The following is a 25,171-nucleotide window of genomic DNA, read 5'->3' as shown; positions in this document are numbered from 1 at the left end:
TGCCATGTTTGTTATGAGCCGGCCTTATGCACCTGGAACAACATGGCTAAAGACTTCATTTAGACATGTTATGGATTTTTCAACCAATACACGGACCTTTTCCTGCACAATTCCACCTGAGACTGTTTGTTTGAATGGTAATCAGACTCCAGGAAAGGAAGCCTTTGGTTTACAGTGGTCTCATTCTTCCCTTTCAGTTTAAAAGCAGCACAAGAACTTGGATGTAAAAAGCAGAAGACAAGACAGGAGCAAATAAGGGATGGAGTACTACCTCCACAGGGCTCAACAATAACGATGTACCGATGGCCCGGGGCAAGTTAAAACAAAATATGGGCAAGTAAATCCAATCAGTGATATTCCCGTCGGCAACTGCACTTTAGCATTCCATACTGCCAAGAGTTTTTTAAAAGCGATTCTTGTTGGTAAAACACGCACTGCGTAATTCCGGTAATAATTTGCAAACCAATCTTTGCAAATCTTGAAATGGACCAATCAGAATCGTTTATTTTGACCGCAGTCCGCGTTTTACCCACACCCGTTCTTGTTCGCGATCAACCAATCAGCGATGGTTTGACTACAAAAACATCTATCATGGCGTCCCTGCCAACATGGTCTAATTCTTCAACAACTTCTGAAGGAAAAAAACAGCAAAAAGTGATGAACCAGTGCCTCCTAAACAAGTATTTTTATTAGCGGCAGCAAATCAAATGATGGCACTTAAATTGCCAAAAACTTACCACTTCCACACGGATAGGGAGGATAACTATTAACAGTTATTTAACCTTTAACATGAACATTAATCAAACACAGGAGACTGGGCTCAAACACAAAAGTTTAGGACAGTGGTCTCAAACACGCGGCCCGCGGGCCAAATGAGGCCTGCAGGACACTAGTTTGAGGCCCCCGCCTTGATATGAAAGTATAGTCACATTTATACTTTTTTTATTTAGAACATATTGCGCAACTGCAGGGTCTTGAGACACATGCTAACTCGCAAACTAGAGAGCTATAGCGACCTAAACGGTAGCCTTCAAGTTATTTCCTTTAAACTTAAATAGCCAAAAACTTACCACTTCCACACGGATAGGGAGGATAACTATTAACAGTTATTTAACCTTTAACATGAACATTAATCAAACACAGGAGACTGGGCTCAAACACAAAAGTTTAGGACAGTGGTCTCAAACACGTGGCCCGCGGGCCAAATAAGGCCCACAGGACACTAGTTTGAGGCCCCCGCCTTGATATGAAAGTATAGTCACATTTATACTTTTTTTATTTACAACATATTGCGCAACTGCAGGGTCTTGAGACACATGCTAACTCGCAAACTAGAGAGCTAGCCACCTAAACGGTAGCCTTCAAGTTATTTCCTTTAAACTTAAATAGCCAACAACTTACCACTTCCACACGGATAGGGAGGATAACTATTAACAGTTATTTAACCTTTAACATGAACATTAATCAAACACAGGAGACTGGGCTCAAACACAAAAGTTTAAGACAGTGGTCTCAAACACGCGGCCCGCGGGCCAAATGAGGCCCGCAGGACAATAGTTTGAGGCCCCCGCCTTGATATGAAAGTATAGTCACATTTATACTTTTTTTTATTTACAACCTATTGCGCAACTGCAGGGTCTTGAGACACATGCTAACTCACAAACTAGAGAGCTAGCGACCTAAACGGTAGCCTTCAAGTTATTTCCTTTAAACTTAAATAGCTAAGAACTTACCACTTCCACACGGATAGGGAGGATAACTATTAGCAGTTATTTAACCTTTAACATGAACATTAATCAAACACAGGAGACTGGGCTCAAACACAAAAGTTTAGGACAGTGGTCTCAAACACGCGGCCCGCGGGCCAAATGAGGCCCGCAGGACACTAGTTTGAGGCCCCCGCCTTGATATGAAAGTATAGTCACATTTATACTTTTTTTTATTTACAACATATTGCGCAACTGCAGGGTCTTGAGACACATGCTAACTCGCAAACTAGAGAGCTATAGCGACCTAAACGGTAGCCTTCAAGTTATTTCCTTTAAACTTAAATAGCCAAAAACTTACCACTTCCACACGGATAGGGAGGATAACTATTAACAGTTATTTAACCTTTAACATGAACATTAATCAAACACAGGAGACTGGGCTCAAACACAAAAGTTTAGGACAGTGGTCTCAAACACGTGGCCCGCGGGCCAAATGAGGCCCGCAGGACAATAGTTTGAGACCCCCGCCTTGATATGAAAGTATAGTCACATTTATACTTTTTTTATTTACAACATATTGCGCAACTGCAGGGTCTTGAGACACATGCTAACTCGCAAACTAGAGAGCTATAGCGACCTAAACGGTAGCCTTCAAGTTATTTCCTTTAAACTTAAATAGCCAAAAACTTACCACTTCCACACGGATAGGGAGGATAACTATTAACAGTTATTTAACCTTTAACATGAACATTAATCAAACACAGGAGACTGGGCTCAAACACAAAAGTTTAGGACAGTGGTCTCAAACACGCGGCCCGCGGGCCAAATGAGGCCCGCAGGACAATAGTTTGAGGCCCCCGCCTTGATATGAAAGTATAGTCACATTTATACTTTTTTTATTTACAACATATTGCGCAACTGCAGGGTCTTGAGACACATGCTAACTCGCAAACTAGAGAGCTAGCGACCTAAACGGTAGCCTTCAAGTTATTTCCTTTAAACTTAAATAGCTAAGAACTTACCACTTCCACACGGATAGGGAGGATAACTATTAACAGTTATTTAACCTTTAACATGAACATTAATCAAACACAGGAGACTGGGCTCAAACACAAAAGTCTAGGACAGTGGTCTCAAACACGCACCCCGCGGGCCAAATGAGGCCCGCAGGACACTAGTTTGAGGCCCCCGCCTTGATATGAAAGTATAGTCACATTTATACTTTTTTTATTTACAACATATTGCGCAACTGCAGGGTCTTGAGACACATGCTAACTCGCAAACTAGAGAGCTATAGCGACCTAAACGGTAGCCTTCAAGTTATTTCCTTTAAACTTAAATAGCCAAAAACTTACCACTTCCACACGGATAGGGAGGATAACTATTAACAGTTATTTAACCTTTAACATGAACATTAATCAAACACAGGAGACTGGGCTCAAACACAAAAGTTTAGGACAGTGGTCTCAAACACGTGGCCCGCGGGCCAAATGAGGCCCACAGGACACTAGTTTGAGGCCCCCGCCTTGATATGAAAGTATAGTCACATTTATACTTTTTTTATTTACAACATATTGCGCAACTGCAGGGTCTTGAGACACATGCTAACTCGCAAACTAGAGAGCTAGCCACCTAAACGGTAGCCTTCAAGTTATTTCCTTTAAACTTAAATAGCCAAAAACTTACCACTTCCACACGGATAGGGAGGATAACTATTAGCAGTTATTTAACCTTTAACATGAACATTAATCAAACACAGGAGACTGGGCTCAAACACAAAAGTTTAGGACAGTGGTCTCAAACACGCGGCCCGCGGGCCAAATGAGGCCCGCAGGACACTAGTTTGAGGCCCCCGCCTTGATATGAAAGTATAGTCACATTTATACTTTTTTTTATTTACAACATATTGCGCAACTGCAGGGTCTTGAGACACATGCTAACTCGCAAACTAGAGAGCTAGCGACCTAAACGGTAGTTACTTCCTTTAAACTTAAATAGCCAAAAACTTACCACTTCCACACGGATAGGGAGGATAACTATTAACAGTTATTTAACCTTTAACATGAACAAACTAGTGTCCTGCGGGCCATATTTGGCCCGCGGGCCGCGTGTTTGAGACCCCTGCTTTAGGTCAACATAAATGCAAACATTTGTTCTTTTACATTTGAAAGTAATTGAGTTGTGAGCTTAATTGCTTGTTTTCTGTTTTTTTTAGATAGATTTTTAAAAATATGCAGGAAGAAAAAAAAATCTCGCAATAATATCGTTATCGCGCTAATTACCAATATCGTGCAGCCCTACCTGTGATACTACACAACAACATGTCACATGTCACACCTGAACTCGACGACAGCAACAACAACAACGTCATAGCAGGAATGAAGACAAGCTGAACCGACCTGTCTATACGTCGGGATCTGCTCCGTGCTCCATCATGACCAAGCCCTCATGCATTCCTGCCTCCTTCTCGGATTTCGAATCCACAGCGGGGACAACAGAAAAACCTCTGTGGTTTTGTTTTTGGCTGTATTATTTTTTTTTTCCACGGCGGGCCCAACATGGGCTCAGCATGAGGTGCAGGCCTGCTACTTTGCTTCTCCGTATTTTCGATCCTCTCCGAAAAAGTAATGCGTTCCAGAGATGGGAATGTGCAGGGCCAAAATAGAGAGACAGAGCAGCAACTGGCAGACATGTCCAGACAGTAACGAGCACGTCATCACTGCGTGGCAGCGAAGAGTGCCGGCGGCAGCACATCATCATCATCATCATCATCATCATCATCATCCAAAATGCCAGGTTTCACTCTGAAAACGTGTTTCTCTCGCTTTAAGTTCTTTTAAGCGCTTCTCATGCATGCTATTGGCTTCTTTTTCCATCGCTATTATTTATATCCCACATCTATGTGGCTTGATGGGAGCGGAAAAAAAGTGGGAAAATTACAGTGGGATTTCTGCACAGATGTGGGAATTGGTTTGGGAGCAGGATAACAGGAAGACGTCAAAACAAGATTGATGCACTTCAAAAAGTTTAGACCACCAAAAATAAACCCAAAGATCCAATACACCTGCTAAGAGACAACAAGCCTGAATTGCACTTTGCTGGGTCAACACCGAATACAAAGCAGGTTGGGTGGAACCGAGTGGGGAAAATGGCCTCTTTGTCTGCATTTTACTGTGGGACAGTCACAGGGATGACATCATCACTGTTGCGCTTTCATCTCTTGGCTGGTACGCGAAAGATGGGACAAAAGGCAGATGATTCCAACTATGAGGCAAACAGGAAACCCAGTCACACCTCATTAAAGTCAAAACCATCAAGCCTCAGTCACCCACCAAGCATGAAGACACCAGCGGCCGGCTGAGGTCATCGTGGAGTCATTTGACTTTTGACTCATACCGGTCAGATGCTCGCTGATGTCGGAAACTGGCACAGCATACTCGGGTTTTATCTCAGAGAAGTCCGTTATTACTATTGGTTAACTTATTTTTACACTCTCCCAAGAAGAAACATTGTTCGTTCAATCTGATTATAACAGTCGAGTCGAGTCGTTCAAACAAGCGATTGGCCTCGTTGCGAGGACCGACAAGACGGTACGACGCAGACCGTGGTATCAAATTCACAGGTGGGGTGCATGATACCGGTCGTAAACATTGAACTGAATCCTTAGCATGCGGCACGGCGGACGGTTTTATTTCCCTTTTCTGTGCAATATAATGCCAAAAAACGAGTTAATATGAGCTAGCTAACAATGGATGTCATTGGGAAACACCTATTTCGACTACAAAGCCTTGTAAAAAAAAAAACTTTAACAGTGTTTTATGAATGTGAGTGTGAATGGTTGTTTGTCTATATGTGCCCTGTGATTGGCTGGCCACCAGTCCAGTGTGTACCCCGCCTTTTGTCCGAAGACAGCTGGGATAGGCTCCAGCAACCTCCGCGACCCTCGTGAGTAAAAGCGGCAGAAAATGAATGAATGAATGAATGAATGAAGTACAACAAAGCGGCTGCACGGTGGTCGAGTGGTGAGCACAGCTGGGAGACCAGAGTTCAATTCCACCTCCGGTCATCTCTGTGTGGAGTTTGCATGTTTTCCCCGTGCATGCGTGGTTTTTTTCCGGGTACTCCGGTTTCCTCCAACATTCCAAAAACATGCTAGGTTAATTAGCGACTCCAAATTGTCCATAGGTATGAATGTGAGTGTGAATGGTTGTTTGTCTATATGTGCCCTGTGATTGGCTGGCCACCAGTCCAGGGTTTACCCCGCCTCTCGCCCGAAGACAGCTGGGACAGGTTCCAGCACCGCCGCGACCCTAGTGACCATAAGCGGTAGAAAATGAATGAATGAATGAAAATTTAAGGGCTGCACGGTGGAAGAGTGGTTGGTACGCATGCCTCACAGCAAGAAGATCCGAGTTCAATTCCACCCTCGGCCATCTCTGTGTGGAGTTTGCATGTTCTCCCCGTGCATGCATGGGTTTTCTCCGGGTACTCCGGTTTCCTCCCACATTCCAAAAACATGCTAGGTTAATTAGCGACTCCAAATTGTCCATAGGTATGAATGTGAGTGTGAATGGTTGTTTGTCTATATGAGGCCTGTGATTGGCTGGCCACCAATGTGTACCCCGCCTCTCGCCTGAAGACAGCTGGGATAGGCTCCAGCAAACCCCGCGACCCTCGTGAGGAAAAGCGTCAGAAAAAGAATGAATGAATGAATCCTTAGCCCTCAGTCTCTGGCCTAGCGACTGAGCCGAGTATGATTATTAAGTAACTGAAGACCCGTGCACTTAATAACGACAACATCATTCATTATATAATGTAAACAGTTCATTTAAGCCTATTGGGACAGCCACTTAAGATAATTGCATCCCACACATTCCAGAGTGGCTACTTGTAACGCGGCACAAAGCTCCTCCTGTTGTTGCCTTCCAACTTTTGCTGGAGCGATTCCTCTCGAGCCAAAGCCCCAGAGACAATACGAACATCGGCTTAACTTAGCAACTCCACACTCTACGGCGGCGAGACTGGGAATATGTAACACGAGAAAGTGTTTGTTGTTGTGCTGTGTTGTTTGAATGCGAAGCATCAAAATAGCAAACAATAGATCCTTCAGGAATGAAAACCGGAGCTGCGGTTTTGTTTTCATAACAAACATGAGCTTTAGCGGTCTTTTCCGGTCAATAAACTGATATCATCTTATCTGCTAACTGTTAATTAAGCGTTGGATAGCCACTCAGTGCTTCTTTCACTTGTTGGAATAACTCCGTATTGCCAGTTTTTCTTTCGTCCAGTCTTGAAATTTAGTTTGAAACAAAAACAAACTTTCCGCACCAGTCCAGTGCCGATTCGCTGAAAAAAGCACCCGGGAATCGGAAAAGATAAAGTCCAATCTTGCTAATATTTTATAATTAAACTCGGGGCATGTTTTATATAGATATACATTTTCTTTTTTAATAAAACTGGACTTATGAATAAAGTATAGAAGTGTTTAGATTCTGTTCCACAGATGGCGCTAATGCACACGAAAGCTGCTTGCCAACCGCCAATAAACAACAGAAGAAGAAAAACACCACAAAGAAGAACACAGTCTGACAACTTTCCGATTGAACGGGTACAAGATACCTCAATCGGATTCGGGAAAGGAATATTCCACATCTGTGAATCCGATTATATATTCATTCGGACTGGCACTTTTCTTTCGGAATGAGGTGTACACAAAAGGTTACATTCTTTCTGTTTCAGCCAAATAATAAACCGAATGGAATTGGAATATTTGGGTCCATGTATACATGACTATTGATACATTTTAGTGACCTCCACAGAAAAAACCATGGACCGCCGTTATGAAGACCAAAAGTTCCCGAAATTGATAGCAGCTTTACCAAACAAGCAGGAAATTGGCCAGAATTTCACCAAACCACTTAGATTAGCTTGAAAATTCTCACACAGATCCAACTTCAGTACTATCAACATACGCAACTCTGGACTATGACGTTTCACCATGACGGGAAAACTAGTAAAAGTTTACTAGACAAATTCCAACTGTCTTGAAATGTCTCACTCGATACGTTCTCAAACGGCTACTTCAAGTGAAAACAGTTTTTTCGTCAACTTCTGTTTGAATCGTCAATCATTCCTCACCGTTTGATACAGAAAGACCAAAGTACCCGGCGAAAACCCACGCATGCACGGTTCACACAGAGATAGCAGAGAGTGGAATTGAACCCTAGTCTCCTTGCTGTGAGGTCTGCTCACTAACCATTCACCCGCCGTGCAGCCCCTGAACCGCCGTTATGAAGACCAAAAGTTCCCGACGCTTGATAGCACCTTTACCAAACAAACAGGAAATTGGCCAGAATTTCACCAAACCACTTAGATTAGCTTGAAAATTCTCACACAGATCCAACTTCAGTACCATCAACATACGCAACTCTGGATTATGACGTTTCACCATGATGGGAAAACTACTAAAAGTTTATTAGGCAAAGTCCAACTGTCTTGAAATTTCTCACTCGATACGTTCTCAAACGGGTAGTTCAAGTGAAAACAGATTTTTCATCAACTTTTGTTTGAATCGTCAATCATTCCTCACCGTTTGATACAGAAAGACTGAACCAAGGAGAGAATAGCAACAAAATACAATGTCAAACACCTCAATCTAACCAACACGGTAGCTAACATAAGCTAAAAAAAAAGTTAGCAACAGGTTGCGGGTCCATTTGACAATTCCACCATGATTATGGTCCTCACTATGTTCAAATAGAGACTACATACTTTCTCGCAGCAGCTGCTTACAGTTCCTGAAAACCGCAAATAACAAAAAACAAAGCAATATGAATAATGGCTATAATTTAGACACAATTAAAGCAGACAAAGCAAGCGATTACCGCCACAAAGTGAAGATGGCATTGGGATAAATCACACCACTGTGGCTCGGTAAGCCTTAAAAGAATGCCAAACATTCTGATCCTTGTCCGGAGCTGAACCCTAAAGACTCCTTTCTTGCTTGACAGTAACAAGTACTAGTACTAGTACTACATTTCTGGGTTACATAAAATAAAATATAAAGTGCTTTTAAGCACTTGAGGGCCTGTCTTACAGTGGAATTGTTGTGACTAACTAAACAAGAAGCTAGCTTAGCTTAAAATGCGGTGTTGCATTGGCACATCTACGCTGGACCCTGAATGTCTCACACGTAACAAGGAAGTACCCACAAACGGTTATCGAACAATATAAAAAGCACAAGCACATGTCAACAGTGTTAGGAACTAGCACTCACTAACACATACACAGTCAAGCACTTCGAGGCAAGCATGGCTGAAACACTTTTGATATTGTAGAATTAAAAAATACAAATGTTCTTGAAGTTAGCACGGAAACATACGTCCACCTGTGAGGACGTATATGTCACAGACACGTGACCACCTATCCCAATGTCCATTTGGAGCCGTATTAAGGAAGCACAGCGATAACATAACACCACAGGTGTATGTCAACAATGTTACAAATCATTCAAACACCGGAAATATTATTAAAAAACAGATGTTCTTAAAGTCGTACACATCTACAGTGGTGTAACGTTCACGACACCACCTGTGAGTGGGCCCCCGGAACACTGCTTTGACAATGCGGATTTTTGACAGCCCCGGTGACGTTCACGGGAGGCTCGTTCCACACGGAACCCAAATCATTTATCTTTGGAGTTTTTGTTTTTTTTTTAAATGAAGAAAACATGGCTCCACACTGACTCATCGCTGCACCTTATTTGCTTCGTCCTCCCAGGGTGGCGACGGCAGACATGTACGTGAGTGTGACCGGTGCACCAAAATCCACACTCACCTTCTTTCTTGCATTTCCCCCCCGCTTTTCCTTCTTGTGGACAAACACAATACGAAGCGCCGTTTTTTCCTTTCTTTTGTTCAACTGGAGCTCTCACAAGTCCGTGACATTAACAACGCAGGCACCGTCCTCTTCCTCCTTGTTTTTTTTTTTTTTACCTTCAAACGTTACGCGTCCACTCTGCTTTTTTTTAACCAAAGATGGCCCCACGCCTCCCGCCGAGGCGCAACTTGGAAGTTTGATAGAAAGTTATGGCTTTGCCTTGGCTCCGCTATGCAGCTGCTAGAAGGATGAGATCATTCGCTGTGCCTGCCTATCGTCTGCTTTCCTGCAAATCTCGCGATAAAAGACAGAGAGGCGAAAGAGAAAACGTTCCCGTGGTAACAGTGCTCACCTGTGGGGTGAACAGCGGCGGGGAAATGAAGAGCACTCACTCTCACGGTAAAAAAAAAACAAACGCCAAGACGTTTTGACGTCGTCTATTTGTGGTCAATTCCTCTTTGTTTCTTTCATGTGAAGAAAAAAAGACACATAAAATACTTCCACTTGAATAAAACTTGACTACGTACGTTGACTGGCAACGCTAGAAGCTAGCTAAATGTATGTCTTTTTGGCTAGTCAATGCTAGCTAGCTAATTGTATTTCTATACTCTTGAGTCTTTTTGGCTAGACAATGTTATATTGTATATGTATGTATTGTTATGTATATATCATAAGCACACTTGCAGTATCAAGTGTTATAGTATATAGTATACTACATAGTACTGTGTACTTGAATGAATGAATGCTATGAGATTGTGCAGCCATGCTCATGTTGTGACCAACAAGTATAGTTTAATACCGTTAGCAACACAGGCATTTTTTAAATTCAATTTCATATATTCCAATAGTTTTGTAAAACATGTATTATGTCATTTTTTTCAACAATTTTCGAGAACTTTATTAGTACAGGCAAGCTTGTGTGAGGTGAATGTTAATGCAAAATAAGCATTACAGCATTTGTATCGATGTTTAATAAAGCGTACAGCCCCATCTTGTGGCCAGATAAATGTATAACACAGTTGACTTGATGCATCCACTACTTTTAAGCACTTATGGAGCTTCAGATGATATAACTATTGCATTTCAAAATATCACCCTCATGAAATAAGACTTAAATGTGTGAATTAAAAAGCCATTATTCTTATGTTTTGGTTAGCTTTAATAATCTTTGAATATCGGGCTCTACGTCAATGGTGGAGAACCTTTTGCTGTATCTTTTAAATGGCTCTCCCTCGGGTGCTATTAGGAATTTCTCAAAGTTCCACGAGACATCCGTCCTGTTGACGGGACTCCAAACCAGAAATTTGGGATCCTCCATGAGGGAGTTGGGGTCGTCTTCAGGATATGGGAGTTTGTCTTTGAGATAGGCAAAGACAGGATGCGTGTTCGCTCCGTTCACGTCACATTTTTCAAAGATGGTGAAGTTGGGTTGGAATCCTCCGCCCGGACGCACGTGTTGGAGTGAACTGAGGATCTCGTTATTGGTGCAATTCTCCTGGAGAAAAATACATAAGCATTTATTTTGTTATGAATTTTTCAATGCATAGTGTCAGCCATGTTATTATAGGGCAACATCAGTCTGCATGAGTGCTGTCACCACTAAAAAGCTACGGTTTATTGAGGGTAAACTAACATCTACTGCAAAGCTCTGGTGAATTCTATAGTTCAAGCTTGTCAGGCTACAACAAAGCACCCTGTAGGACTGACCTGATATCCAAACTGGTTACAGGGGAAGGCCAGGACCACCAGCCGATGTGGGTACTTGCTCTGGAGATGGTTGAGCTGGCTGAAGTCCTGGCTGGCGGTGCCTCAGAGCGAGGCCACATTCTCTATCAACACCACTCGCCCTCGGAACACGTTGAAGTCCACCGGGTCGCCCTCTAACGTGGCGGCCTTCAGGTCGTAGAAGGTCTTGGCGATAAACGTCATCGTCAGGAGCAGAGAAAGGACGCTGCAGGGAGGTCGGACGTTCGGGTAAGGCAGTACCTGGAGAGTGGAGGTAGAGGAGGAGGAGGGGCTGCTACTTGGGGGTGGTTAGAAATGGCTCTGCGGGAAAACTGATACACACATACGACAGTTTATGCTGTACAAACCACTTGGTTTTCCATGCATTGAAATTTATAGTTGAGCGTTTACATCTTTTTTAAAAAGTTGCATGAATGCACATCTTAAAAAAAGCGCGTAAAAAGAAAATTAGCCGTCTCCAACAACATGGCATCAGTCATGAAAATTTCAACATGTTGATGAAAACGAGACCTCAACGAAACCTGATCACACTCTCCATTGGTTCATTACTTTTTTAACGTCACATTTATTTTGGTCACCATAATACATTTCTTTTTGAGTCAAGTTAAAATATAATTCAGGCCAAAAAAGGGGGTCATTTAATGACATGTTAAATACAAACGTACTGCAGTCAGAAATATAATTAACGCAAGTAGGATCAAATTAATGCCATAAACAAGTGAAACCTCCAGTTTCATAGTTTAAATAATTTATCTTCTTCCTCTGACTCTATTTCCACCCCAACAATACATTATAAGTTAATGGGCAATGAATAAGCTTAATGGGGATTAGCGACAGTGAACCAGTATGTGGAACACTACTGCCCTCTGTTGGTAGGTGGTGGTGGTGAATGCGTTACACTACCAAGTGAAACCCATCAAATGAGCAGCAAAGAAAGTTAAAACGGAGGAAATGTTGATTTAAAAAAAGATTCTGGTTAACATCCACAGACCCTCTGAATGCTGTTATTATCTTGACTGCTTTCCTCCAGACCGGCCTTGTTTAAATAATCATCCAGCGATCCCAAAAGGTTGTCCACGTCTCTCTTGTGAGCCTGCAGCACCAGTTCGGTCACACGAGTGAAAGACTGAAAATGACATACAAATACGTCATATTTATTTTTTAGTATGTGTGCCCACTTTTTTCACATTTTTTAATTTTTTTTACCTCATCAATGTTGTTGCTGGTGGATGCGCTGGTCTCAAAGAAGTCCATTCCGTACCTTTCAGCGAGCTATGTGTGGTTACAAATGAACACATTTTTAGTGTTAAGTAACCTGGTTTGATATGGTTCTATTATGATTGACATGCCAAAAAATACTGTATCTTATTCATTCATTCATTCATTTTCTACCGCTTTTTCCTCACGAGGGTGCTGGAGCCTATCCCAGCTGTCTTTGGGCGAGAGGCGGGGTACACCGTGGACTGGTGGCCAGCCAATCACAGGGCACATATAGACAAACAACCATTCACACTCACATTCATACCTATGGATAATTTGGAGTCGCTAATTAACCTAGCATGTTTTTGGAATGTGGGAGGTAACGGGGAATGACGAGGAGAACATTCAAACTCCACACGGAGATGGCCGAGGGTGGAATTGAACTTGGGTTTTTTAGCTGTGAGGCCTGTGCGCTAACCACTCGTCCACCATGCAGCCCCTCTAGGAAAACATTCATTCATTTTCTGGCCAGCCAATCACAGGGCACATATAGACAAACAACCATTCACACTCACATTCATACCTATGGACAATTTGGAGTCGCTAATTAACCTAGCATGTTTTTGGAATGTGAGAGGAAACCGGAGTACCCGGAGAAAACCCACGCATGCACGGCGGAGAACACGCAAACTCCACACAGAGATGGCCAAGGGTGGAATTGAACCCTGGTTATCCTAGCTGTGAGGTCTACGCGCTAACCCATATTTGCATATTAACAATAATTAATGGTTCCATTTGTCACAGTGAGTCTTCCAGGCCCTGATGCAGCAAAACAGTCCCAGACCATCACACTACCACCACCATATTTTACTGTTGGAATAATGTTCATTCATTTTCTAACGCTTATCCTCACGACGGTCATCACCGACTGTCTTCAGGTGAGAGGCGGGGTACACCCTGGACTGGTGGCCAGCCAATCACAGGGCACATATAGACAAACAACCATTCACACTCACATTCATACCTATGGACAATTTGGAGTCGCTAATTAACCTAGCATGTTTTTTGGAATGTGGGAGGAAACCGGAGTACCCGGAGAAAACCCACGCTTGCACGGCGGAGAACATGCAAACTCGGAGAACCCTGGTCTCCTAGCTGTGAGGTCTACGCGCTAACCACTCGTCCACCGTGCAGCCCATATTTGCATATTAACAATAATTCATGGTTCCATTTATCACAGTGAGTCTTCCAGGTCCTGATGCAGCAAAACAGACTCAGACCATCACACTACCACCGCCATATTTTACGGTTGGAATAATGTTCATTCGTTTTCTACCGCTGTAGTCCGAGTTAATTGTTTGATGTGGGGTTCAAATGAAAGGGTGGGTGGGGTCCAGGAGGATACCAAGGTTGCGGATGAGCGGGGATGGAGTGAGGGTGGGGCTGTTAAATTGAAGATAGAAGTTACGGGTGGGTGTTGTGATGTTTTTAGAACCGATGATGATAATATCTGTTTTGTCACTAAGTTAAGTTTACGAAAATTATGTTCCATCCAAGTTTTGGTATCAGTTAAGCAGTTGGTGAGGGTGGAGTAGATGTTGGAGTCGATGGAGGTGGTAGAAATGTATACATGAATATCATCGGCGTAGCTGTGGGAATTGATATGAAATCTTGATATGTATTGTAATCGCAAAAGAAGCTATATGGATTTTCTATGGATTCTAACCTTTGGAAAGGAGAGCCCCATGAAGAAAATAAATCTACCTACTTTGCTTCCGTCTTCCTTTGTCACTCGCCTCCTGGGCTCCTCGTCTGATTTGTTCCCTACTAGGATCCTCTGCACCTTGTCTGGAGCATACTATGACAACAGTGGAAAAGTAGTACTTAGTAGTTAGGAAGTAGGATGTATGTAGGAGGTGTACTTTTTTTAATACATTTAAAATGTACTTTACAATTCTTATTGGCTTACCTCATCCACGTCGCTGGCCCACTTTACGATGTGCTGAAAGGAGGTCTCATTTGTGATGTCATAAACGAAGATGATACCCTACAAAGAGATTGACACACATACTGTATGAGGTTATCAATTGTAGGAATATTTCCATATTTCAACAAGCGTTACTCTGTAGAACTCCTCCAAAGGCATAACAATGCTAACTATATACTGCAGTATTACATATTCATAGATACCCACCCCCTGCATATTTCTGAATTTTGTCATTTAATATTTCATGCATTATTTATGGAGATATTAATATTTAAAAAATTCCTGCATTCCCTCAAATGTAAATAATTCTCCCTTGGCGCATTTCTCAAAGCTCTTCCAAGAGTCGTAAAAAGTAGTTTAGCAAAAAAGTAGTAAATTCATAAAAAATCATAAATTCTACTTTCTACATATGATATAATTTGGAAATATTAATACAAATATAAATTTTTAAAAAATCAGAATCTACATGCAAATTTAATCAGGAAGTGACATACTGTGGAACTTCATGGGATGCGTAGCAGCTTCACAAAAATAAAAAAAAATGGGGGAGATGGCAAAATTGGTTAGAGAAAGCAGACAAACTGCGGCGAGTAGAAAATTGGAAAATAACTCGCGTAACCATCAGATGATTTTGTCATTGAATATTTTATGCATTACTTATGGAGATATTAATATTTTTTAAAAATCCTGCATTCCCTCAAATGTAATTAATTCTCCCTTGACGCATTTCTCAAAGCTCTTCCAAGAGTCGTAAAAAGTAGTTCAGCAAAAAAGTATCATAAATTCAACTTTCTGCATATGATAGAATTTGGAAATATTAATACAAATATAATTTTTTTTAAAAATCAGAATCTACATGCAAATTTAATCAGCAAGTGAGATGCTTTGGAATTTCATGGGATGCGTAGCAGCTTCACAAAAATAAAAAAGGGGGGAAATGGCAAAATTGTTTAGTGTTTGGTTCTTGTGAGAAAGCCGAAAATTGGAAAATAACTCGTAACCATCAGATGGTAAAATAATTTCTATACGATGTTAAAATACAAAACGCATAGCGATTAATTATTATGGCTTAATGTTATATCTCAGACTAACCAGTTACTGCAATGTATTTTGATAATGACAATTTAATGGTTTGGTTTATTTCCAACATGCATAGAAATGTTACATATTTGTTCACTTCCTGTATTCCAAATCTACATTTTACTTATTCTGAAAGGCGATTCTGATACTGGAAGTTTCTTAGAATGTCAACGTGGTGCTTTGTCAGGTGATCATTCATGTAGCCATTTGTTCCCTTGAGGACTTCCATTTGATGTTTTTGTTGTTATACATTCCTATAACAACACACCTATAAACTTGTGAACTACACTAGCTTCCTTGGCAGAGGTAATATGAATCATTCAAGTTACCTGTGCGCGTCTGTAGTACTGTTTGGTAATCGTCTGATAGCGTTCCTGACCGGCTGTGTCCCTGAAACCAAGAGAGATCATACACACGTCATTCATTCTGGACTGGTTGCCAGCCAATCACAGGGCACATATAGACAAACAACCATTCACACTCATATTCATACCTATGGACAATTTGGAGTTGTCAATTAACCTAGCATGTTTTTGGGAATTTTTAGGAGAAAACCCACGCATGCAAGGGGGGAACATGCCGAGGGTGGAATTGAACCCTGGTCTTCTAGCTGTGAGAGCTGCGCGCTAACCACTTCCCACCGTGCAGCCCACACACACACGTCATGACAAATAAAATGTAATAATACAGAGAATATCAAGAAATTCTGTTTTCTCACCATATTTGTACTCGCACCTTGATGCCGTCTATTTCCAGTGTCTTCATTTTAAAATCGACACCTAAATGAATCACAACAAACAAACAAAAACACAGATGAAGTCAAGGATACTCATTATATATGTCCAAATTGTGGACGACTTGGGCTTTGTGTGCATTTTATGGGTGTTACACAAACAAATGTAACAAAAACATAGCACCTAGCTAACGATATGCTGATTAGGTGTGTCACGAGGTCTGAAGAAATTGAAAGGTCTCGCGAGAACAGGCGACGTGCGACCTATTATTGAAACTACACTTTAAGTGCTTTACACACACACACAAACAGACGCCATTTCCGTAGGTTTACACCATAAAAGATAACATATTAGAAGAAAATAATACAGTAATAATTTAATTTTCTTCTATTTAAATGTACCAATATAGTGAATAATTGCAGTTTTGGGCTATAAACTGTATGTTCTGAAAACTACATAGGTTTCTTTGGGGTCCTACGGAAACTATTTTCGTATTTGATCGGTTTTTTTTATCATATCTATATACCCCATCACTAGAATACATTTAATATGCTTCTTGTAGAATGTTTCATTGTTTGTTTCTCAATGAATACAACAATATTTAAGCCTAGGTCGACTTTGTTGACTTGGTGGCCCCAGGCGGTCATGACCAAACCTGCCGGGTTAACAAGTATGGCTGCTTTTGCCACTCCAAAACCAGAGTAAATATACTTCTACACGATAAATGTGAAGTCAAAAATAACACCCATAATGAAAAAGGTCTACAAATAATTGGCGTTTAAATGTTTAGTTGTCTTGAAATCCGGCAAGTGATGTTTTATCGTAGTGACGTCAAAGTAGTCGAATGGCTTCGTCATTCCTTACCGATGGTGGAGATATGTCCGTAGTCGAACTCTTTGTCCGTGAAGCGACGCAGCATACAAGTCTTTCCTACACCTGAATCTCCGAGCAAGAGAATTCGGAATAGGATGTCATACTGTTTAGCCATGGCGGAGTGTTTAAAAGAACTTTAAACTGAGAGGGAAAGACTCTTCCATGTTAGCGTTCACCTGATGTATTGACTAATTAGGCGGGTTGACTCGTGCTAGATTTACTGCAACTCGGAAATAGCAGCTTCATAGAACCTACCGGTAACATCAAGATGTATGTTAATAGCAGTGTGTATGATTTTATGACCAGGTATGTTAATACAATCATACTGTATAAATAATAAAGTTGATTATTTTAGTAATATGCCAGTTCTTTTTTTTTATTAATCCCGGCTTTCATCAATATTCCGAGGGTCTTTGAAGGCTCCAAAGCAAGCATGCTTGCATCCTGCTGAGGTTAGTTAGGACAACTTTTGTCAAATGTTATCTGTTTTAGTCAAATGATCAATTTGTATACATCCACCCTCACAAAGGTAACAATGGCAACTTTAAATACTGTACTTTCACCTAATCCTGCTGTATGTCAAAGCTCATTTTGCTTTATTTTATTTTGTAAAAAGCAAGTCACACTTCCTTAACTCTTTCTATAAATAGCAATTAATTTAAAGTGTCATTCCATTCGCAAATTGAACACAAAAACATGCAACCAGAAACACATCCAATAAGGATAAAGGTTTTATTTATAGTCTCATAATAAAGGTATGTCTTAACTTGCAAGACACCCGTTGGCAGTATGTACAACATACCTGTAATTTCCATGGAATGGAACAAACAAATATTGATTACATACACACTAGTTGTTTACCTCTCAGAAAAGGAAAAAAAATAAAGAAACATTCCCAGTACAGGCAAATATTTTTTATCCCCAGGGAAGGGTTTTTTTTTATAGCAAAACTGACACCATTTAGGATTAGATTATATACCAGACACTGAACCAATAGTCATAGTTCATAAAAATAAAGTTAACTGCATTGTGTAACATTCAGTATCGATTAGGTGTTTTTTTTTTATACTCTCATTTTGTCAGATAGTAAAAATAGAGGAAAAAAATAAATAGATGAACTTGTTGGGTGTTGGGTGTGGGGATGGGGGAAGGAAATCTCAAGCCAAACATATTTGACATCAATTTCGATGCTTCACTATAAATAAATGGGATTTATTTGATTACACAAAACATTTTCAAAGCACAAAATGCAAAACTTTAGCCACCTACATTGAATAAGGGGAGTCACATTTTGCATGACATCACATTCTTCTGAAAAAAGTATCAATATTAAAAAGGTAAACTATTTCCAATTGCTATTTTTTTTCCTCCCACGAATTTGCAGAGGTTGTCTGACTCAACGCCTCATACCTTTTCATCACCGCATTCGTTAGAGAATGTCACTGTGAGGGTCTGAAAAGCGTCGAGTCCTTCAAAACTGCAGAGCTGCCTCACTTTGGGTGGGGAGGAGGGGAAGGTGGTGCACGCCGGGACACAAGGAGCGGTGTGATAGGATGCTTAGGAAGATAGAAGCATTTTTATACACAATGTAGCACCTCTCTCACACAGTCTCCGCCGTGCTTCCCGACTGACGTAAGAAGAAGGCAGAGGGCTGAGTGCACGCAGCTAAGAGGAGTAGAGGAGTTTCAGGCTGGTGGGCAAAAATAAACAAAAAAAAAAAAAAGTCTGTAGGAGAATCTAGCTAGGCTCCACGCGCAACCTCTTCCTGTTGGGCGGCTCCTCGGGCTCTGATTCCGAACTGGAGTCGGAGCCGCCATCGAACGCAGACACTGCACTCCCTTTGCGGTTGGTGTACAAGCTGCTGTCGGAGGAGTAGTTGGTCTGGAGCTGATTGTTCCCCTTGGCCTTCTCCAGAGCACGAACTACAACGAGCAAGATCATTAAGCAAGGCAGCACCAACGTATCGCATTTTTTACCGGGGTTGAGTTGAAATATTGTACATACCCTGCTGCTCCAGCAGTGCGTTCTGCTTCTTTAAGTCATCGATGTCTTGCTGGTGGGTGTGGTTTTTTCGTCTCATGTACTGGATGTACTCGGTGGCTTTGTCGAGAATCTGCGCTCGGGAAGCCTGTTTAACAGAGTTCTGTCAGCAGATAATTTCAGTGATCCATGTCGCAGTGATACAGTGGCAACAACACAAAAACATCATCCACCAATTGATTAGGTATACTTTGTCACAAAACTGTCATATCTAACCTCAAAATCTCAAAATCTTCCATCATGACCACATTTTTTCATCAAGCAGTACAGTTTAGTTGACATTATCAACTTTTTTTCCTATCCATATTGTCATAATAAAGTAGCCAGTAAGAATAGATGTTTTTTTTTCGGCTTAATGACAAAGAAAAGCAGAAAAAGCACCCAAAAACGAATTAAAAACTTAATTTTGGTCCATAGACACAAAACTAGGTCAACTGGGCACCCAACTGAAGAATACACTACACGTTCAATATGGTCATGGTATAATTTCATTTGAACATGCATCAGATTACAATTGAATGCATCCCATAATCAGTTCACAGTTCCACATGTCCAAAAGGAGTAGGAAGAAGCAAAGCTTATTAAATCCTACCCCTCCATCTGGTACTTTTACAATCAGTAACTGTTGTATTTGTTCACTTCCTGCTTTCTAATACAATTTAGAAAGCAGGAAATCCTACCCCTCCATCTGGTACTTTTACAATCAGTAACTGTTACATTTGTTCACTTCCTGCTTTCTAATATAATTTAAGTTTTTTTATTTTATTTTTTAAATATTTTTTTTAAATTAAAGATTTTAAAAAATAAATAATTTTTATATATATATATATATTTTTGATGGTTTTATTTCATTTGAACGTGCATCAGATTACAATTGAATGCATCACATAATCAGTTCACAGTTCCACATGTCCAAAAGGAGTAGGAAGAAGCAAAGCTTATTAAATCCTACCCCTCCATCTGGTACTTTTACAATCAGTAACTGTTATATTTATTCACTTCCTGCTTTCCTAACATAGTTTAAGGTTTTTTTTTTGTTTGTTTTATTGTTTTTTAATTTTTTGTCACGTACCGAAGTACGAGGTGATATGAGCATCCAATGACATAATGGTTACCATAGTAAGTGTCAATATAGTGATATATATATATATATCACATCATGACTGGTTCAAGACTCTTCATCCTTGTATTTAGCAAACATCAACTGCTTGTATTGTTTCTTGAATTGGCTCATTGTTGTGCATTGTTTGAGGTCCTTACTCAATCCATTCCATAGTTTGATTCCACATACTGAAATGCTATGGCTTTTTAACATAGTCCTAGCATAGAAGTGTTTCAAATGTACTTCTTCCCTAAGATCATATTTCTCCTCTCTTGTAGAGAAGTATTGGATGACATTTTTAGCTAATTGGTTATTTTTTGCCTTATGCATTATTTTAGCTGTTTGAAGATGAACTATATCAGCAAGTTGAAGTATTTGTGATTTTAGAAATAAGGAGTTAGTATGTTCTCTGTAGGCGCCATTATGAATTATCCTTACTGACCTTTTTTGCAGTACATTTAGCGAGTGAAGATTGCTTTTATAGTTATTAGCCCATATTTCCACACAATAAGTAAGATATGGTAGAACATTGGCCACATTATACCAATCGCTTGACTCCTGCGACCATCTTTAATGATAAAGATTGTACTGTAAAGTCAATCCGCGGATGTTATTACCACGTGACCGATCCCCTCATTGTGCTAAAACACAACAGGCTACTATCGGCCGACTCATGTCACGTTCACAGAATGGCCGGAAATCATGACACTCATTTGATGTGAAACAATTTAGACCAAACACTTCCTGTTTATCCCTGAGAGAATAGCTTTTGGAAAACTCTAGTTAAAGTCCAAGGCCCACTAAAGGTGCAGCGTGTCCTACCACTGCAAGTCTTCTGTACAAAACATCGAGCTGTGTTGCATATTTACATGTATTAACAGTCTATTGACCTTGGTGTGGCTCTGTGTTTCTACTGCTTCTTGTTATTGGATTCCTGTGTGTGCATGTTCGTTTGAGAATATACAGAACAAATACACAGTATTTGGAAAAATCTACATTTTTGCTCCTCACCTTTTCTCCTTGCAGTGCAGGCACAGAGTCTCGTAAACTGTGAAAGCTGTCTTTAATGTGGTCCCTGCGTTTTCGCTCCAGAGCATTGTGATGTGCTCGCTTGTCTGCCTGTTAACGACAAGGCAAAGTTACTTCATTCGGGGGGAAAGAATTTCCAACATATTCCTTGTGTAAGCTGAATGTGGTTTGACATCAACTAGCAAAAACCAGTGGTGGCCTACACTTTTTCTCCTGATTTGGGGGTTGGGCAGGACGTTTACATTTGGTGCAACTTATGCACTCTACCTCACGCACACATCATACACAAATATGCAAAAATAAATAATTTGGAGTAACGACTTTCAGGAAGTACAGTATTTTAAACTGCTATATGTCATGTGACCACTAGGTGACAGTGTTTGCGTGTGCCGTATCCTTTTCATAATAAAGTGTTTGGACTGATGCCATGGGAATGTTTATTCGTCCAGTAAATATTGTAATATTAGAAGACTATAATGGGCTGAGTACTCACGCAAGTACCCCTGTGACATTTCCATCGGCTAACATCAATTAGTCATTTCCAGTTTACTTCTGGTGCTTGCATGAGCATATCTAGCGTATTCCTTCAGCTGAAAATCTATTTCGCTTATAGATGGATAATATTATCAGGAATTTTTTTAATATTTTTTTCATGTCCTCTCGTGAACCTCATTGGTTCTCAATAAATGATTAAACAGTGAAGCAGTGGCACTTTCGTCGCCCGTTTTAAGACGAAAGCGTGGACATAACCCGGTCCCAAACGGACTATGAGGTTAGCCAAAGTTACCATGGCGATACAGCCGATTTAAAAGAGCGCTACCGTCACTGAACACGCAAGACCGCCGGCTTCCCACTCAACGCAGCTTGCTTACCCACTAAACTAAAATGCTAAGTTCTACACACAAACACTAAGTTAGAAAATGTATGTTTTTGAAAATAGTTCAGCTTTTTTGCATAATGGCCAAATATGCAAATTATGTGTTATGTTGTTTACTTATGAATTGGAATTGTTGAGTGTTTCTGGAAGTGATTGAGGCAAAATGGAGTGCACTATTTGGCTGCATCCAGCAGCATTGATTCCACTAGTTTGTGATCTTGGAACAGGAAGTGAATGAATGCCGACATTGAATCCTCCCCAATAAAACACTGACATAGAAACAGGAGTTGAGGGCATTCAGGGATTCTGTTACATTATTAAAAAAAAATTTTGATCAGTACAATGTAAATCAATAAACATCTCTAATTTAGACTCATTTTACCGAGCACGATGCAAACCAAGATAAGAATCACAGACCAGAAGAAAACTGTTCCCAGTCTGGAGACCATGTAACACCAAACATCATCATTGGGAACATGATGTTCCGGCGTATTTATTTTTTTGATGAAACGCTCCATATAGCTTTAGGGTAACATATTCCTTTTCATGACACATTACTGATTTGCAAAAGTTTCCCATTAGGACAAAATGCACAAGCAGACCAATGATTTACCGCGATTCTATTTTTTTGCATCCAACGGAATATAATACAATATGCAAATGTCGACTTTGTGCACGGTGACATACTGAAGTTGTGTTTATTTAACTTTCGGAGCTGCTTAAAACCGCACGTGATCTGTTTATTGTGTTAAGGTGTGCAAAAATAAGCCTGAAAATCACATTAGCAGATGAAGGCTTGACAAGCCTGCAAGCAGTGTGTGGCTTTATGAGCAGGAGCTAAAACAAGTGGGGGGGAGGGGAATGCACGGCTCAGAGAAATAACCAGATTGAGGATGTGGCATGATTAATATTACATATATTAAGTATTGTGTTTTTTTTTTTTAAACATGCATTAAATTTTAATAATTTTAGCAAACTTTGCAAATATTGCTATTAAATGCCGTAAAAAGGGTGGTTCAAGGAATGATAGCAATAATTACATTAAATCATCACAGCAGCAGTGATGTCATAGCATTATAGTATACAAATCCGCATTTATGTACTCATGAATTAAAGCAATATTCTGCACCAATTTACCACCATTTGACACAATAGGAATATTTTTAATGGTAATGTAGCAATATTAGTCCTTGCGTATTAATTCAAATATTGTTATTCCAATTGATTAAGCAAAGATTGACAGTTTGAAGCATAAAATTGAAACCTCTCATATTAGCTGACCTTGCTGGAAAAGCTTAGTTGTTGTGCATATACTGTCCCACCAAGTGTTAAATATATGTGGTTCTATAATAAATATTTTGTATACACGTAATATAATCTAAACTAAGCTAAATACCAGTAAAATAGCTACACTAAGAGCAACAACACGATATTTAAACAGTTGGCTATGTACTACGACGAGAACGACCACATTCAAGGATATTTAAAAGCACCAAGTCGACGCCACCACTTTATCAGATAATGTCCTTATTTTTTTTTATAGAACACCCAACATTTACAACTGAAAGAAACATCTTTCAGAGTTTTTTTTTTTGCTGTGTTTGTTGGAATATACTACGTGTTAACCTGCTAGCAAGCTCGGGGTAGCTCAAGTGGGCTACAGCTACAAAGTTGCTGTTAAGCTAACAGACTGGCTAGCTGCTTTCTAAGGGGGGGAAACTGAGGCACATACATCGCTGTCGACTTCGATGTCATCGTTTTCGCTCATTCTTCGGTAAAGGGGTAATGCGGAAAAGAAAACAAGCAGCTGTCAAAACAAAGCTGAGCGGAGGCAAATAAAGTCTTGCGCGAAAGCTCTGCTTACAGCAGAGACATGACGAGCAACGGTTTCTTCACACGTGATTCGCCTACACATGGATTGGAAAACATATATACCGCATGCGCAGACAGCGCACGGAGTTGTGGGTAATGTAGTAAATACCCGAACACACAGCCGTCACTCGTAAGTCACTGTGTCGAGCAGTAAAACTACATTACCCACAACCGGTTGGGTTTGACATTGCCCTTTTGATGGATACACGTTATCCTCATATAACCGCATATAAACTACAAATGCAACAACTCTAGAAGCTTTAATTACTACTAAATCCATCTTATATACATTCGGATGATACATTTTCGCGAAATAGTCGTGCGCAATGTCAAAGATTGATGTGTTTTTTGCATTGGATGTCATGACCCTGCGGTGTTACAACAAATTCAGTCAAATAAAGGCAAATCTGGGTTGTTTGATGCAATAACAACATATAACCAGACTCTTCTGTCAGTATATGATTATGAGGACAGATGGTGGCCCTGCTCACTTTGACCGCCCTCCCCCACTCACCATGCATGGCTCCACAGGACCTTCAAATAGCAGTTTCAGTTCATCACATATTGCATATAGCACAATCGCATTACATAATATACACTGTAAGTGTCATGTGTGGGGCTAATATGGACATGCGATGAATATCACAAATATTACTTTTCCACTGAGTGATTTACACAACAACAATACATGATTTGGATATAATAAAAAAAGAAAATATAGGAAGAGAAATACTGTATCAATATCTATCTTCAGTAAAAAAATATATATATATATATAATATATATTTAAATATGTCATTAAATATTAAATATAGCATTGAATATGCCCACCACTGCTATTGTATAAATATAAATTATATAAATATATATATATATTTGAATATATATTATATATATCTATTTTTTTTACTGAAGATAGATATTGATACAGTATTTCTCTTCTGTATCAATATCTATCTTCAGTCAAAAATATACATATATATTATATATAATATATCTTATATATATTATATAGATTTAAATATCTATCTTCAGTAAAAATAA

The 25,171-nt window shown here is 40.1% G+C and overlaps 4 protein-coding genes across 6 annotated transcripts in view; all 4 read right to left on the bottom strand.

The window, feature by feature from the left end:
* The window catches only part of LOC131140019 (signal-induced proliferation-associated 1-like protein 1), a 62,877-nt gene extending 52,995 nt beyond the window's left edge, over nucleotides 1-9,882 (bottom strand). Inside the window, exon 1 of one of the 2 annotated variants that reach the window (XM_058090064.2) lies at nucleotides 9,546-9,882. The gene's annotated coding sequence lies outside the window, so the exon portion shown is untranslated. The remainder of the gene's footprint in view (nucleotides 1-9,545) is intronic. The other variant, XM_058090062.2, reaches the window with a different exon arrangement.
* A 531-nt stretch (nucleotides 9,883-10,413) lies between these two features.
* On the bottom strand, nucleotides 10,414-11,699 carry gpx2 (glutathione peroxidase 2). The gene is made up of 2 exons (XM_058090065.2): nucleotides 11,295-11,699; nucleotides 10,414-11,082 (listed from the first exon to the last, which is right to left on the bottom strand). Exons 1-2 carry the CDS (start codon nucleotides 11,514-11,516, stop codon nucleotides 10,729-10,731), a joined length of 576 nt encoding a protein of 191 aa, XP_057946048.2. The 5' UTR covers nucleotides 11,517-11,699; the 3' UTR covers nucleotides 10,414-10,728.
* Nucleotides 11,700-11,961: 262 nt separating this feature from the next.
* LOC131140309 (ras-related protein Rab-15-like) lies at nucleotides 11,962-17,423 on the bottom strand. The gene is made up of 7 exons (XM_058090589.2): nucleotides 17,199-17,423; nucleotides 16,319-16,379; nucleotides 15,930-15,990; nucleotides 14,503-14,580; nucleotides 14,302-14,391; nucleotides 12,540-12,605; nucleotides 11,962-12,459 (listed from the first exon to the last, which is right to left on the bottom strand). The coding sequence occupies exons 1-7, from the start codon at nucleotides 17,320-17,322 to the stop codon at nucleotides 12,310-12,312; spliced, it is 630 nt and encodes a 209-aa protein (XP_057946572.2). The 5' UTR covers nucleotides 17,323-17,423; the 3' UTR covers nucleotides 11,962-12,309.
* A 502-nt stretch (nucleotides 17,424-17,925) lies between these two features.
* LOC131140186 (protein max-like) lies at nucleotides 17,926-24,178 on the bottom strand. Of its 2 annotated transcripts, none has more exons than XM_058090379.2 (4): nucleotides 23,988-24,178; nucleotides 21,361-21,468; nucleotides 19,212-19,350; nucleotides 17,926-19,129 (listed from the first exon to the last, which is right to left on the bottom strand). In XM_058090379.2, exons 1-4 carry the CDS (start codon nucleotides 24,021-24,023, stop codon nucleotides 18,945-18,947), a joined length of 468 nt encoding a protein of 155 aa, XP_057946362.2. In that variant the 5' UTR covers nucleotides 24,024-24,178; the 3' UTR covers nucleotides 17,926-18,944. The 2 variants fall into 2 exon arrangements, with proteins under 2 accessions (XP_057946362.2, XP_057946363.2); XM_058090380.2 differs by having other exon boundaries at nucleotides 19,212-19,335.
* Between the last annotated feature and the right edge of the window lie 993 nt (nucleotides 24,179-25,171).

This window comes from Doryrhamphus excisus, linkage group LG14 (genome assembly GCF_037039965.1).
Source record: "Doryrhamphus excisus strain RoL-2023G ecotype Guam linkage group LG14, RoL_Dexc_Guam_v1.1, whole genome shotgun sequence".
Taxonomy (NCBI): Eukaryota; Metazoa; Chordata; class Actinopteri; order Syngnathiformes; family Syngnathidae; genus Doryrhamphus; species Doryrhamphus excisus.
This window is presented reverse-complemented; position numbering and strand designations above follow the sequence as displayed.